General features: G+C 48.8%; 1 protein-coding gene across 1 annotated transcript; it reads left to right on the top strand.

The window, feature by feature from the left end:
• The first annotated feature begins 742 nt into the window (after positions 1–742).
• On the top strand, positions 743–12,625 carry ISY1 (ISY1 spliceosome associated protein). Its single transcript, XM_075432707.1, has 11 exons — positions 743–827; positions 932–954; positions 1,518–1,569; positions 3,266–3,331; positions 4,069–4,111; positions 4,279–4,391; positions 5,109–5,226; positions 6,112–6,234; positions 8,635–8,744; positions 9,873–9,959; positions 11,833–12,625. Exons 1-11 carry the CDS (start codon positions 825–827, stop codon positions 11,938–11,940), a joined length of 846 nt encoding a protein of 281 aa, XP_075288822.1. The 5' UTR covers positions 743–824; the 3' UTR covers positions 11,941–12,625.
• Positions 12,626–14,178: the final 1,553 nt, after the last annotated feature.

Genomic DNA, 14,178 nt, shown 5'->3' with positions numbered 1-14,178 from the left:
TGGAGGTAGCAAGGCACGCTGCGGAGGTGTCAGATTTATGGGGTTTGCGTGCCCAGGTTCTGGTAGCGCTGGGGCTGCAGGGGCAGCTTCTGTGAGGAGCTGCCAGAAGCTTCCCCCACGTCCGGCAGAGCCAACGCCGGGCGGCTCCGAGACGCACCCACCGCTGGCCGGGGCCGAGCCCATCGGCGGTGGCGGGAGCCCCTCTGGGCCAGCAGAGCGAAGAGGGGGGAACGGCGGGGGGGGAGAGCGGGGCGGGACGGTGCGAGAGGAACAGCTCTGCCGAGCCCGCGGTCCGTGCGGGAGCAGGGCGGGAGCTGCTCCCGGCGCCGGAGCAGAGGTTCCCCGCAGCAGCCCGGGAGGGACAGGCTGTCCCCGCAGCCCCGCAGCAGCCCGTGAGGGACAGGCTGTCCCCGCAGCCCCGCAGCAGAGCACGGCGGGACAGGCTGTCCCCGCAGCCCCGCAGCAGCCCGTGGCGGGACAGGCTGTCCCCGCAGCCCCGCAGCAGCCCGTGAGGGACAGGCTGTCCCCGCAGCCCCGCAGCAGAGCACGGCGGGACAGGCTGTCCCCGCAGCCCCGCAGCAGCCCAGCCTCTCCCGTTTCCAGCCGCGGCGGGCTCCGAGCCCCCTCTCCCCCAGCCCCGCTCCCTCCCCTCAGGCCGGCCCACCCGAGGCCGCGCCGGGGCTCCTGCGCATGCGCGTGCGGAGGGCGGGCTCCCCTCGGCGCAGGCGCAGCGGGGCGGGGCGGGGCGGCCGCGCAGCTCCGGGGCCGGTGGCGGTTGCGGTTGCGGGCGGCGGCGCGGCCGAGGGCCCTCCCCGGTGGGCGCCATGGTGAGTGCGGGGCCGCGGCCGGGCGGCGGGCGGCTGGGGCCGGCGGGGGTGAGGGCGGGCAGCGCGGCGCTGCCGCGGGTGACCGGCTGTGCTCTCTCTTGCAGGCGCGGAACGCGGAGAAGGCCATGTGAGTAGGGGCGGGGGCCGGGCGCGGCGGGGCCTTGGGCCTTGGGCCGTCTGGCAGAGCCATTGAACGTCCGGGCAATGAACACAACCGCGCGTTACATGGCTGGAGCTGGGCAGCCTCTGCTCCCTCGTGAGGCGCTCGGAGTGTGTTGATAAACTCGGTCACTGGCTGCTGCTTTCCTTGCTGGAGCTTTTTTTTCCCCCTCTTGATTTTTGTTGTTTGCTTTTAGATGTATCCTCTGCTAAGATATAGAAGCTTTATGTTTGTGCTGATTACTTGTGGGCATCTTTTTGCTGCTCATATCTGCGTGCTGGCATACCCTAAACAGAAAAAAATAATCAGCCGCTTACCAGGATGTATATCTATATCTATATTTATATTTATCTGAGAACCTAACCGCTGAGGATTTCTAGCGCTGGGGAAGTGGCTGGCTGGAAGAGCTCATCAGCGAACGCCTTCAAGCCTTTGTTTTCTACAGACTGTAACTAAGCCCATAACAAACATCCAGGCAAAACTCGGTCCCGTTGGAGCGTCAATCTGTAAATCTGCTTCCTTTTCTTTAGGACGGCCTTGGCAAGGTTTCGTCAAGCTCAGCTGGAGGAAGGGAAAGTCAAGGTATGACGTGGAAGAGCTGCGACGGTGCTAGCTGTGGTCGGGAGCGGGGCGCAGGCCGTGCGGAGCTGCCTGGCAGCGGTCGGCAGGGTCGTGGGCCAGGCACAGGCACCCGTCGCAGTGTGGTGTCCGCTGTCTGGGAAGCAGCCGAAGCAGGGGCTGCGTTTCACAGTGGCACAAAACGGAAACAGCAAATAGAATTTTCTTAATAACTTGTTTAAAAACGCGTGTATGTGTGTGTTTCAGAGATATGTTGGCTTGACTGCCGAGAAGGAAGTGCAGATTGAACATCACTATTTTTTTATGTAATGTAGGTAGAATATGTAATAGTGTGTGTGTGGGAGCTATAAACAGAGGCAGCAGGCTGGCCAGAAGCTGAAAATTATTTTTGAGACTGAAGTTATCTCCTTCTGCAACTGCTTACACAAACTGATGTGCGTACACTTATTTTTGCGGACAGTAATCGTAAGGTTCTTTTGGATTTCTTCCCAGAAGATGTAGAGAAAGCCTCCTCACAATTTTGTTCGCTGGTAATCTGGCAAAACAGGAGCCACGAAACAGAGGGCCCGCAGGGTGCTTGCGGACTCGAGGCTCGCATGAGGCGTAACATCGGCCTGTTACCAACCCGGCGCCTGCTGGCTGTGCCTCTGTTCGGAATTGTCTTCAGCGTCATCCGGCTTTTTGTTGATAGAGAAAAAAGAAAATGCACTTAGCAACTTCGTAATATAAAAACCCGTGCTGCTGTAGTGAAGGAAATAGCACCCCTAAACCCACACAGAGCCTTGGAGGCTGATTCTCAGCTGTCTCTGGATATTCCTGTACATTTTTCACTAAATCATAACTCAGATTGCGAGAGTATTTATGTGGGGGTCAGAGTGTTCTCAATAACTTTTTTTGGAGAGATTGATAATTGTTAATTTTGGGTCACTGAGGAAGGAGTTCTGCAAACTAACGGAGGTGTCCTGTCTTTACACCAGAAGAAGCGATGTTTTACACACGAGTGTGAGCAGTGTCAAACACTAAAGTGGAAAATAACAGTTTGGGGAAACTAGTGGAAAAAAGTCTGGGAACAACAGCCAGGGAGTAAGATGGAATAGACTGTATTGTGTGAAGGAAGGCTTTTTGGCATATAAAAAGTAGAGCTGCAGAAGTACTGCAGGGAAAGGGACAAAATAACTGCACACAGAGTCCTGGGGGGAAGATGAAGTGTTAGTTTGTGTAAGCAAGTCAACGTTCTGTGGAGAAGGCTGGGAAAAAGGTATTTTACAAAACAAAGTAATCTTGGGGAAAAAAATGACAGTGTTTAGGTAGTAGCAATTGAGAAAGGCGGGCCTGAGCTTCATAGTGACTTGGAAAACAGCGGATTTTGTTTAGATGCTAGTGTGTTGGCAGTGATGCGATTCCGTTGTTCTAAGTGGAGCATTATTTGTATTGGAGAGCATTGTGGGGTGACTGGAAAAAACAGGTGACAGATTTGAATAGAGCAGGTTTGAGTACAGTGTTACATTCTGTGATAGTTTAATTTAACATGGCTGTAAATTGTCATTGTTTTCCACTTAATACAAATGGGTGGGAGCAGAAGGCACTGGAGCTTGGTAGCGTCGTTTGGGATTAACCAGGCACTGAAATTTGCGTGAGACGCTGTGAATATATTGATGCTGGGTTAGAACTTCATGGTGCGTGGCTTTCTGTCGAACAGGAACGCAGACCTTTCCTTGCGTCAGAGTGTAATGAATTGCCCAAGGCGGAGAAATGGAGGCGACAGGTAATGTCGAGCTGTGTTTGTTTCCAGTTCTGCAGCAGGTAGGACTTTAGCACTTCCTATTTAGACAGCCCGCTTGCAAGTTTTTTTCAGACTTCATCAGTGTGCTGACAGCTAAATCACAGAATAATTTAGAGTGGAAGATCGCATCGTTCACCACAGCGTTCAAAGGTCCTACCACACAGAGTTGCGCAGGGCCATGTCCAGAGGAGTTCTGAATATTTTCAGGGACTTGGATTCTACAAGAGGCCCCTGTTCCAGTGTTTTGATTACCTGCTTAATGATTCCCTGCCCTGTGAATTTAATCAGAATTTCCCCTGTTCCAGCTTGTGTTTGTTGCTACGTGTCCTGTTGTCATGCACCTCTCAAACAGTTTGGCTCTGTCTTCTCCGTACCCTCAGGCAGCTGACGACCGCAGTAGATTACTATTTCCTTTCTGTCGCCTCTGAAGGGTCAGACCCAGTTCTCCCTCAGCCTTTTTCTGTACTTCACGTACTCCTGCCCTCATTGCATGTACAGCTGTAAAAATGTTTCGCTGGTTTTTGAGCTTCTGAGGTACTATATTTGTGTCTGAATAAAATCTGTGTTGATATGTGGAATTGATAGGCTCAGGTCCGTTTTCTAGAACAAAAAGCCAACTTAGAATTTGGAGCTTTCTTGGGGTTTCTTTTTAGTCTTTTCTGGTGGTTGGGTTTTGGTTTTTTTTTGAGAAACTCACTTCTGTGTTCTTATTTAACTAGATCATTGGGGAAATTTCCAAGAAAGTGGCGCAGATTCAAAATGGTAAGTTTTTTTTAATTACATTTTGGTTTTTTGAGTCTCCAGTCCTAAGCAGCTACAGTAAAAATCACAGTTTATGTGAACTGTACTGTTTCCATTGCATAAATTCTGAAATAACTTTGTTGCTTCTTGTCAGCTGCTGAATTCATTGCCTTCTTCCCCTCTAACAGCTGGCTTAGGTGAGTTCAGAATTCGCGACCTGAATGATGAAATAAACAAACTTCTGAGGGAGAAAGGACACTGGGAATTCAGAATAAAGGAGCTGGGAGGTCCTGATTATGCTGTAAGTGTAGTTTATTTTATACTGCGCAGTTGTTCTGCTTACAATTAAAGTGACTAACGGGAAAAATCCGCGCAGCGTTTAGTTAACCATGTACTGCTTGGCCAATGTTTATTAGAGAGGAAATTTATTCAGCCCCTAAAAATATTAGGGTACATTAGAAGAAATGTTTGTTTCCGTGGTGAGCAAATCGGACTTTTCGTGTGGAGCACCGGTTCGAGGGGTCTCGCCTGCCTGTTGGGAGTTGGCTGGAGTGGTCTGGCTTTACCCATCAGTAGGTGGTGGTTTTCGGTGTTGGGCTCTGTCAGTCTGCAGAAGGGTTTTCACTTGGCTCACCTCGGCACTGCGGAGAATGGAACAACGGCACTAGCTCTCACTTGCTTAAACACCAAAAGTACACTTATTGTGAGATGTAGTAGTGCTTGTTTATCTGATACCTGAATGTACAGAGAGCACAGGGACTAAGATGGGTTGAGATACTTTGTGCAGGTTAATCTAGTATGGGCACTCCTACGGTTTGCGTGGTCACTTTAAATGTAGTAAAAGTAGAGAACCTGTATAAAAATGAGCTATGAGGGCATTTTACTTATGGAGTAGTTTGAACTGGCATAGCATATCTCCTTTCTCAATCCTTTAGTCTGTTCAGATGCTGAGGAAAACAGGAAATACAAGATGCAAGGGGAATAAAATTTTAAACAGTGAACTCTGTTTGTTTCCCAGCGGATTGGACCGAAAATGTTAGATCATGAAGGGAAAGAAGTTCCAGGAAACAGAGGTTACAAATATTTTGGAGCTGCAAAGGATTTACCAGGAGTTAGAGAGCTCTTTGAAAAGGAACGTAAGTAAAGAACAACTCTTCCCAGACGTGAATCTACGTGGTGGTGTATCTTGGGTAAAATGTCTGCTGCAGTATGTGGGGAGTGCTCGAACGGCGTGTTCTGGCCTGTGTCTGGGATCAGCTGAATGAAACACTGGACTCAAGTAAGAAATGCTATTTCTTTGGGCAAAGAACCCCTTTGGCTGTTTGCAGTTAATGTAGAAAAGAGTAAACTCTTTTCTGCTGGGAGTTCCAAATAGTGAGAACTGATGTTGTGCGAAACTTTCCAGCATAGCAGGTTGACTTCATTGATAATTTCTAAATAGTACTCTGAGTTCAGAATTTTAAAAAAGAAAAGAAAAAAAAAAAAGTTGGCTTGAACGTAATTTTAGCAGCAGGAATCAGCTTTCATTCTAGGAAAAATAGATGTAAGTGGGTAAAACTTGATGTATTGGTTAGTCATGGAAGGAATGGGAAAGCCGTGTGTCTGAAAGTGAGGCAGGCCTACTGAATCGGCTCGTTCTTACCATCTGCAGAGACAAACTGTGGGAAGTACTATGTGGTCTGGGGGAGCCTGGGACAGTTTTTTAGTTCCTTTCATATAGTAGCCTTGTTCAGTGTTGCAACTCCAGTGCAGAGGAGAGGGAGGAACAGCCGTGTGCATGGCTGTAGAGTTGCCGCAGGGAGGGAACTGTGCAATGCGAAGCGTCGGGTCACGTTGTCGCACCGTGTTGGGCAGGCCAGATTGGAACGCCAGCCCTCCCAACACTGACAGCAGCGCAGGTCCCGCGTTGGTTGGTAGCTGAGGTGAGGTGGCAGTAGTTGCTGTGAGGTTGATGGGAACCAGGAATGCACAGCAAGCTGTCAGGGTGGGCCTGGGTGCGTGACAGTCGTGTGTTCTTTCAGCCCTCCCACCACCTCGGAAAACTCGAGCTGAGCTTATGAAAGCCATTGATGCAGAATACTATGGCTACAGGGATGAAGATGATGGTATTCTGGAGCCACTGGAACAAGAACATGAAAGGAAAGGTAGGTGAGATTCAAAACCTGCATAGATCAGACCAGGAAGGGGTGGTGATGGACTCTGAAGTGTAGATATCTTCTCTCCCCGTCCCTGGGTGTTGTCTTGTGCTTAGCTGACAGATTTCATCTGTCACATAGGTATCCAAATTGCTATTGTGTAAGGCAGTTCAGGAGGGAGCAGGTGTGCTTTAGAGCTTGTTTTCATCTTTACTACTGTTAATGATTCAGTATTGTCACCAAGTGATTCATTATTGAAGCACAATCTCCTTTTTTCCCCATGTTTTTCATGCTTAATGTAAAAGAGTAGGTTGCAGCAGGGAGACTTGTGGAACTCAAGTGGTGATCTCCCTCCTTTGTGAGAACTGACCGTACCAGCTGTTCCCTGTCTCACCCATTTATTTATCCATAAACGCAGCTGTTTAGTTTTCTTGGAGATGAGAGGGGACCTTCAGGAAACCCTGACATCTAGGTGGCCTGTGTGAATTTATCCACGTGTCGCATAGCTTGGAACTTCAGCGCATTTGTGAATATGTTTTCCTTTGAAATGTGTACTTTCTCAATAGATAATAGTGATCTGTGTGTCTGCTCACTTGGTTCTCTAGCTTTGTTTCTGGTGACTTGCCTGTTAAAGACATTGGGATTACGAGGCTAATTCCCGAAATCCTCTTTAAAATTCAGCATGGTGTGCCGTCTTCTGGTATTTGTGCAGCTTTAAGCAAGAGGCCGCACACCACCTCTAGGAGCTTAGCTGTTTTCGAAGTAGTTCTCGGTGCTTCTGGGGAGCAGAGCTTGTCTCATCCTGCCAATTTGTTGCCGTTTGCGTTGTACCTTTGTTTTGTGATCTCTTCTTCTGAAGCTTCAACTGCAGGCAGGTCCTCAGTGCTCTGTAGAAAGTGTCCAGGTACAGGAAACCTTGGCGGGCTCTTCCACACAACACAGCAGATAAAAAATCAGATTTTGCTTGAATACTGCTGCTTTTTCTATACAGTTGTCTCTCTGGAATTAGAGAGAAGAACTTCAAACCAAACTGCAGGAGGTGACTTGTTTAGATGTTTGTAAGTTGTTGAGCTTGTAACTGTTACCCATGCTTAGTGTTGCTTGGTGTGGTCATCCACTTCTCACGCTTACCCCTTCTCCACGTGTGAGATCTTCGCAGTCCCATGAGTTAGAGATCATGCCTTGTCCGTTAGATTACAGCACAGGGAGGAAGAGGGGAGTGGAGGAAATATTTCACTGGTCTGTGTCCTGCAGCGTAGCCTAGAGCCTTGAGCCACATGGACGGTAGCTGCTTGGCAGACCGTTGGTGGCCTAAGAAGGGAAGTGGTGGGGTGCAGCGCTCCCAGAAAGGCCTCTCGCTCGGTGCTCATCCTGCTGATTGCAGACTGGAGAGGTAGCTCGTCTGGTTATTTAAGAGAATCTTTGGTGGTTGTGCCACTTGAAATAACCAGGCCAGAGATGCTAACAGAACCAATAGGTGTGCTATTAGTGTAGAATTAACGTACTGCTAGTGCCCAAGAGCTGGGGTTCTCCTAGGTCACTTGTCTAGGCGCTGTTGGTTTTTACCTTGTTGTCAGAAGAGTTAAATTGTTGTGAAACAATGTGTTGAAAAAACTTGTTAATTTGGGGTACTTTTTGTGTTACGAAACCACACAAAAATGCAGCCGTGTGCCACTGGTTAGTTAGATCTTGCTTGCGCTGGGTGGGCATTTTAATGTTTAATCTTTGAGACCCAGGGGGAATGACTATCTTGCACCTCCCTAGGATTTTTATACACTGGCAACATCACTGATTAAGCTGTTTAAAACTAGTTTTAGTGCTCTTGTTAGCACCGTGCTGTGTAGTAGAGCTACAGCAGCCCAACAGCTCCTAGCTAGCAGCGAGTTAGAGAATTGAAATCATGCTACAAAAGAAGAGAAAAACACTATGAGATGAAAAGACACTTAGGTGGGTGGTCACTCTGAGGACTGTAATCGTTTTTAATTAATTACATTCCTGTAGCTGTTGATGTGCTACAGAGCCGGGTCATGGGACACCCCCCCCCCAGTTACTCGGTGCAGAAAGCAGGTTGATATTTAACCATGACATTTAGAGTCTGAAATGTAACCAAGTTAAGGCTTAAGCAAGTACCTTACTTTCACAACTGCTAGCATTGGGTTTTGCTCAGACTACCTTGATATATTTGATTAGATGCTACATCAGGGTTCTACAGTAGGTGTGTGTTACTGATGTAGAGGACTTAAGCAAGAAGTTTAAGGCTGTTGGAAAAGCTTTCGAACTAGGAGACAAATCAGGGGAACTTTAGCTTCAGTTGCTGCAGAGCTGCTCTCGAGGGAACTGGGGCTACAGCTGGACCGTGCTGCTTGAACTTGCTCTCAGATACACTTGCCATTTTCCTTTGCTAACCAGTTATAGCAGAAGCAGTGGAAAAATGGAAAAAGGAGAGAGAAGCACGACTTGCAAGAGGCGAGGAGGAGGAAGAGGAGGAAGTAAATATCTATGCTGTCAACGATGATGAGGTAAGTGATGGCTAAGGTGACGTAACATTCCATGTGTCTTCTGCTCTGCCTTCATGGAAGTAGAGTTATTTTGCCAAGAACCTGTCTGCTGCCGCGTCCTGCCCTGCTCTCTGCCTACTATACAATTGCCCTGTTCAGTAAAAGTGAGTAGGAGATGAGTACATGTGGTCCAAGTTTAGAGAGTGGTGAAAGCTGGCAGGTAGGCACAGCTTTTTGCTTGAGCAAGAGTCAACCAATAGCTGAGACCTTGTTGCAGTTCAACTGTCACTGCCTGGAATGCTGAGGTCTGTAAGGTGGCGTGTTGTTAGCGGAACATGGATCAGTCTTGCTTCCAAGCCAGTCTGCACCCGTAGCAGCACAAGTACTTCCAGGTACAGCACGATGTCACGCTGTCCCTGCACACAGGGGGCTGCAGTGTCGTCTCTGCAGTTGAATCCTGACACAGCAGGGCTTTGCTGATGCTGCAGTCACTGCAGTGACATGGCTCTTGCAGCTTTATTCTGCCTGCCCCCAGCGCCGGGAAGAGAAGTGAGGGAGGCTGCCTGCGCTCTTAGAGACCTGTTAAAGGGGTGCTGGAAACAGGTCCTTACTTTGCAGTCCATACCTAAACGGGATTATCACAAGAATAAAAAGGAGATAGTCCATAAGGTAAAACAGATAGTTCCTTCAGCACTCTGAACCATGAGATAATACAAATAAAACATAAGCCCAGCTCTCAGGCATGAGAAAGCAGCAGTACAGAGCTATACAGGGAAGTGGTACATACATTTTTGAGATACTTGCTTGCATCTTGGTTAGCTGGCTCCTCTGTTCTTCGTAGCTTTGCTATTGGCGGCCAGGGAGGTATGGAGGAGGAGGGAATACAGCTTTACATTCACACCCGTGCCGCAGCAGAGGAAAAGCCATACGAAGAACGAAAGCAACAGTGCTGAAAATATCAAGGAGCAGGATCTGAATGTGGTGCTTATCATACTCATTTGTTGTTCGGTCCCATTCATCTGCTTGTTGTGTTTGAAGTGTCGATCATTCTCTCTCTGGCTCCTTCTGGCAGAGCAAGTAAAAAAGGTGGTTTTGATGACCCCTGCAGAAAGTAAACTTGATATGACCCTTTTTTTTTTTTTCCCCCAGTCTGACGAGGAAGGTGGCAAGGAAAAAGAAGGTGAAGAAGGCCAACAGAAATTTATTGCCCATGTTCCAGTGCCGTCTCAACAGGAGGTAAGACCTAAGAAAACTAAGGGTCAGAGATGCACTCTGGCTTTTGCAAGATAGAGATCTCAGCTGGTGGCAGGTCATCAGTAAAAATGTTGTTGATTTCTGATTTCTGTGACTTGACTCTGCAGCTGGTTGATCCTTTTGCAAATGCTGTGGGACTGGCCAGAATTAGGGTACCATTGCTATAACCCTTTTCATCTGAGAATTTCCAAAACCTTCATAAGTGTTACATAAATTGGAAAGTGTTGGGGTGTTACGATCAAGATGACCCTGATTGCCTGCCATGTCATTACCATGCTTTTCTGCTGACGGTCTAACCTTTTTTTAATTTCATGGGATGATTTCTGAATTGCAGGGTTTGCTCTCATAAGTTTTCTAAAATTATTTTGGTGGCATGACCTTGAATTGACTCTTAAATTTTGAAACTGCTCCAGGGTATGTATTCCCTTAGCAGTGACAGGTTGTTTGAAATATAACTCAGGCAAGAAGGTTCTGGAGTTACGTGTCTTTGGGTCGGTTTGTCTTTACATCGCACGTACAGCATGCGGCGGTTTGTCCCCTGCTGTCATTTTGTCAGCTGACAAAATGCTGTGTTCTGCTGTGAAGCAACGATCCTGCACATTCAACGAAATATGGCTTGTCAAAACTGTAGGGGAGAAATAATGATTAAAAACATTGCTCTTTGGCCAGTGGTGTTCTCTTAATGAAGAGAGCGTAACTGAGAGCCAGAACTGGCTTCCTAATACATAACCACTGATTTACATAGCAGTCTTTTCTAATTAGACAGTAGCTGGTGTAATCTTCTCCCTTTTGTAGTGGCAAATCACTCCATCCCTTATGCCTGTGGGATTATGCCTTCTAGATCTTAAATTACAAATAGCTAAGGTTCAGAACATTTATAGAGCGATTGCTGTGTGCAGTTTGGACAAATATAAGGTTATTCCTGAGATTAAAACAAGTCTTGTAGGTTGCTATTAGTAGATCTTTAAAGTACACGCTTGTTAAAGAATCATGTATTGCTGGCACTTTTAGACAGAATTTAGGGAAGAGGTTGATAGCAGTTGCTAATATGAAAGGCACTGTTACTCCAGAGGTGCGGACTCGTGCGGCATAACTCGTTCTCCATTTGTTGAAGCTGTATCTGAGACAATTGTTTGAAACAAAATTCAAGTGACTGTACTGAGAGCAAAGTGCCAGCTCGTGTCCTAATGAAAAAGGGTAGGAGCAGAGGCATCTGTTACCGTTTCTTTTGACTTCCTTGAGCTTCAGACGAGTATTAAAAAAGATACTGGCGACTCGTCTTCTGATCCAGACTACATCTGACTCACCCGAGGGCTGGAACCCCTCTGCTGGGAGGACAGGCTGGGAGAGCTGGGGCCGGTCAGCCTGGAGAGGAGGCGGCTGCGGGGAGACCTTAGAGCAGCTGCCAGTACTTAAAGGGGGCCTACAGGAAAGACGGGGGTGGGCTTTTTAGCAAGGCCTGTTGTGACAGGATAAGGGGTGATGGCTTTAAACTACAGGAGGGGAGATTCAGACTGGACATAAGGAAGACATTTTTTGTGCTGAGGGTGGTGAAACCCTGGCCCGGGCTGCCCAGAGAGGCGGTCGATGCCCCGTCCCTGGAGACATCCAAGACCAGGCTGGATGGGGCTCTGAGCACCCCGATCCGGTGGAAGCTGTCCCTGCTCGCTGCAGGGGGTTGGGCTGGGTGGCCTCTGAAGGGCCCTTCCCACCCAGACCGTTCTGTGATTCTGTGATCTTGATTCAGCTACTTTCACAGTCTGTTTCCTGTGGTTTTCTTCCTCCTGTCTTAATAGCTAAGCACGCTACGTTTTGGTGTCTCAAGCTGAATGTGATCCTATTTTTACATTTGCAGATTGAGGAAGCTCTTGTACGGAGAAAGAAGATGGAGCTCCTTCAGAAGTACGCCAGTGAAACCCTCATGGCACAGAGCGAAGAAGCAAAAACACTTTTAGGATTGTAACATTGCACCAGTATGTCCTGGTTTTTATATGATCCATCTTCAAGCGACAGATTCATATATTCTGGTAGCAGTCACGTTTGGCTCTGAAAGTCCCTTTGGATGTGAAGAGTCAGCTGATGAAGTTACAGTGTATTTTGTAGAAGGAAAACCATCGTTTTGGTTTATCCATGGAGATATCTTGCACTTCAGTGCTGAAAAAGATTAAACCTAGGCTCATTTGTCTCTGTGTCTTCGGTAACTGTCTTCAGTCCTTTTGCTTTGTCAGATGGTCAGTGCAGTGGTGCCTCTCACAGACAGAACCGCAAACCCCGTGACTCCTTGAAGCCTGAGGGAAAACCGCCCGACCTTACTGCCAGTTTGTCTGCGGGGTCCTGGCTGTGAGTGCCCACATCTTTCTCCTGCTGGTGTTTTCTGACCTGACTCTGTTACGCCTGGTTAGTTCACCAGAATGGCCTAAAACCTGTGTAGAGACACCTTGGTGGCAGGTCTTAGGAGTGACTTGGAAGCCGAGTTGGGTCTTTAGCTGACACATGCAGTGTGTCTAAAAGCTGTTACCCTCTTTGTGCTTTGTAACCGTGCCTGGGTGGGTTGCTTAAACGCTGGATATTTCAGCAGCTATTGTAAACACTTCCAACTTTGCAATACCTTGTTCGAATACTTTTAGTAAAACTTATTTGCAACCTGATGCCTTGCTTCATTCTAGCTCAAAGGATTGTGTTGTTTCCTGAGTCGTAGCCAAAGAACAGGATCAGCAGCAGCCATCAGCGTAGGGATTCGGAGCTGCGCGTCCCCTGCTGCTCTTAGCTTGTCTGTCCTGTGACAAGTGGTGGATTACAGCGGAGCCTGTTTAGGGTCTTACGGGTGGCTGACACTGTTATATAGGTCTGAATGAAGGAAATCTTAAATGGGACATCTGCAGCCACGGAGTGGAAGTGCTAAGTAAAGAATGTGGTATTTAACAACCAAGTAACCATGTCTGGGACTGTTCAGAGATCCTAGATACTATTAGTATTCATCTGTGTCTATTGTAAATAATCCACTCCAGAACAATCAAAGCTCTAAATTATAGAGGCAGTCTTTGGCTTACTTGATGTAAATGATTAAACAAAAAAAAAAATCTTGAGAAAGTGGGAAGCATAGCTGGAAATTCAAATCTTAAAAAAAGGGAATAAATCAGAACCTCAGGTACTGATAGCAAGCAGACAACTAACACTGCAAACACATTCTGCTCTTCCCGTTAGCAGCGTCGCTTTCTCTGCTTTGTAATACAGGCAAAGGAGTGTGTTTACAACTAGTATCATTCTGTGTGCTCTGAGTTGCAGGCACCCATCCAAAGCTGGTTTTAGTTGGTGCTGCTGCCCATTGAGTGTTCTCTGTTCCTGGGTGTAGGGCAGGCCATGTGCTTTTACCTGCGAGCTGTTTGTGTTGCTGCGAGGGGCAGCGCTGTTTCGCAGAGTTCCTCCCCTGAAGCCTCTGGCCAGCAGGAGCGAGGGAACCGGCTCCCTTCCCCTCGGGTGTGTCAGCGGGTTTGAGGACGGGCAGCGCTGTCAGACTGGTGTGCTTCCCCTGGACGCGAGGGGTGACGGCTGCGTGGCCTCGGCCGAAGCCGCTAGCTGAGTTCCTGGAGCTGCGTAAACGGGCAAGCAGGCTGTGAGGCCCTTGTCACGCTGCGGGAGGGTTGGTGGCAAGGCCATAGGGCAGGGGGACACGACACCAGCGAAAGAACCAGAGCAGCCAAAGGAGCTTGCCAAAAAGGCCTTCAGAGTCACAGCTCTGCGGCGAGCGCCCCGGCAGCCGTGTTCTGCTCGGCTGCATGGTTTTTCTTTAAATTTGTTCAGTACAACAACAGTTTTTCTTCTAGGAGAACACTGCTTGGAAGAAAGCCGCCGGTCTCGTGGTAGATTCGCGAAGCCCTGTGCCGGAGATGCCCGAACCAGAAACCCAGCTCCTGTCCGGGGAGCTGGGCGGCGCCTGTGGCTGCGCTCTGCCGTCGCTGTGAGCCCCCGGCATGGGAGGGGACACCGCAGGGACAGAGTAATGATGACAGAGCGCGTAACGACAGCATTAACGGGAGGAATGAGGGAACACCAGGGCGGGGTCGCAGCGGCGTGGGCGGCCGGAGGAGCCGCTGCCGGCCCTGAGGGAAGAGCGGCCAGCGAGGGCCGGCAGGCGGCGCCCTGGCCGCGCAGGGACCGCGCCGCGACGGGGGCGGGGCTCTCTGCCTGTGACGTCGCCTGT

Source organism: Opisthocomus hoazin, chromosome 11 (genome assembly GCF_030867145.1).
Source record: "Opisthocomus hoazin isolate bOpiHoa1 chromosome 11, bOpiHoa1.hap1, whole genome shotgun sequence".
NCBI classification, from domain to species: Eukaryota; Metazoa; Chordata; class Aves; order Opisthocomiformes; family Opisthocomidae; genus Opisthocomus; species Opisthocomus hoazin.
The sequence above is the reverse complement of the archived record's forward strand: the minus strand, read 5'-3'. Positions and strand labels throughout refer to the sequence as shown.

What these genes read in the sequence shown, in the direction of transcription:
- ISY1 (XM_075432707.1), top strand. An exon ending in CGGAACGCGGAGAAGGCCAT is followed by an intron (nt 955 to 1,517) that starts GTGAGTAGGGGC and finishes CCTTTTCTTTAG; the next exon opens with GACGGCCTTGGCAAGGTTTC. An exon ending in TGGAGGAAGGGAAAGTCAAG is followed by an intron (nt 1,570 to 3,265) that starts GTATGACGTGGA and finishes TCTGTCGAACAG; the next exon opens with GAACGCAGACCTTTCCTTGC.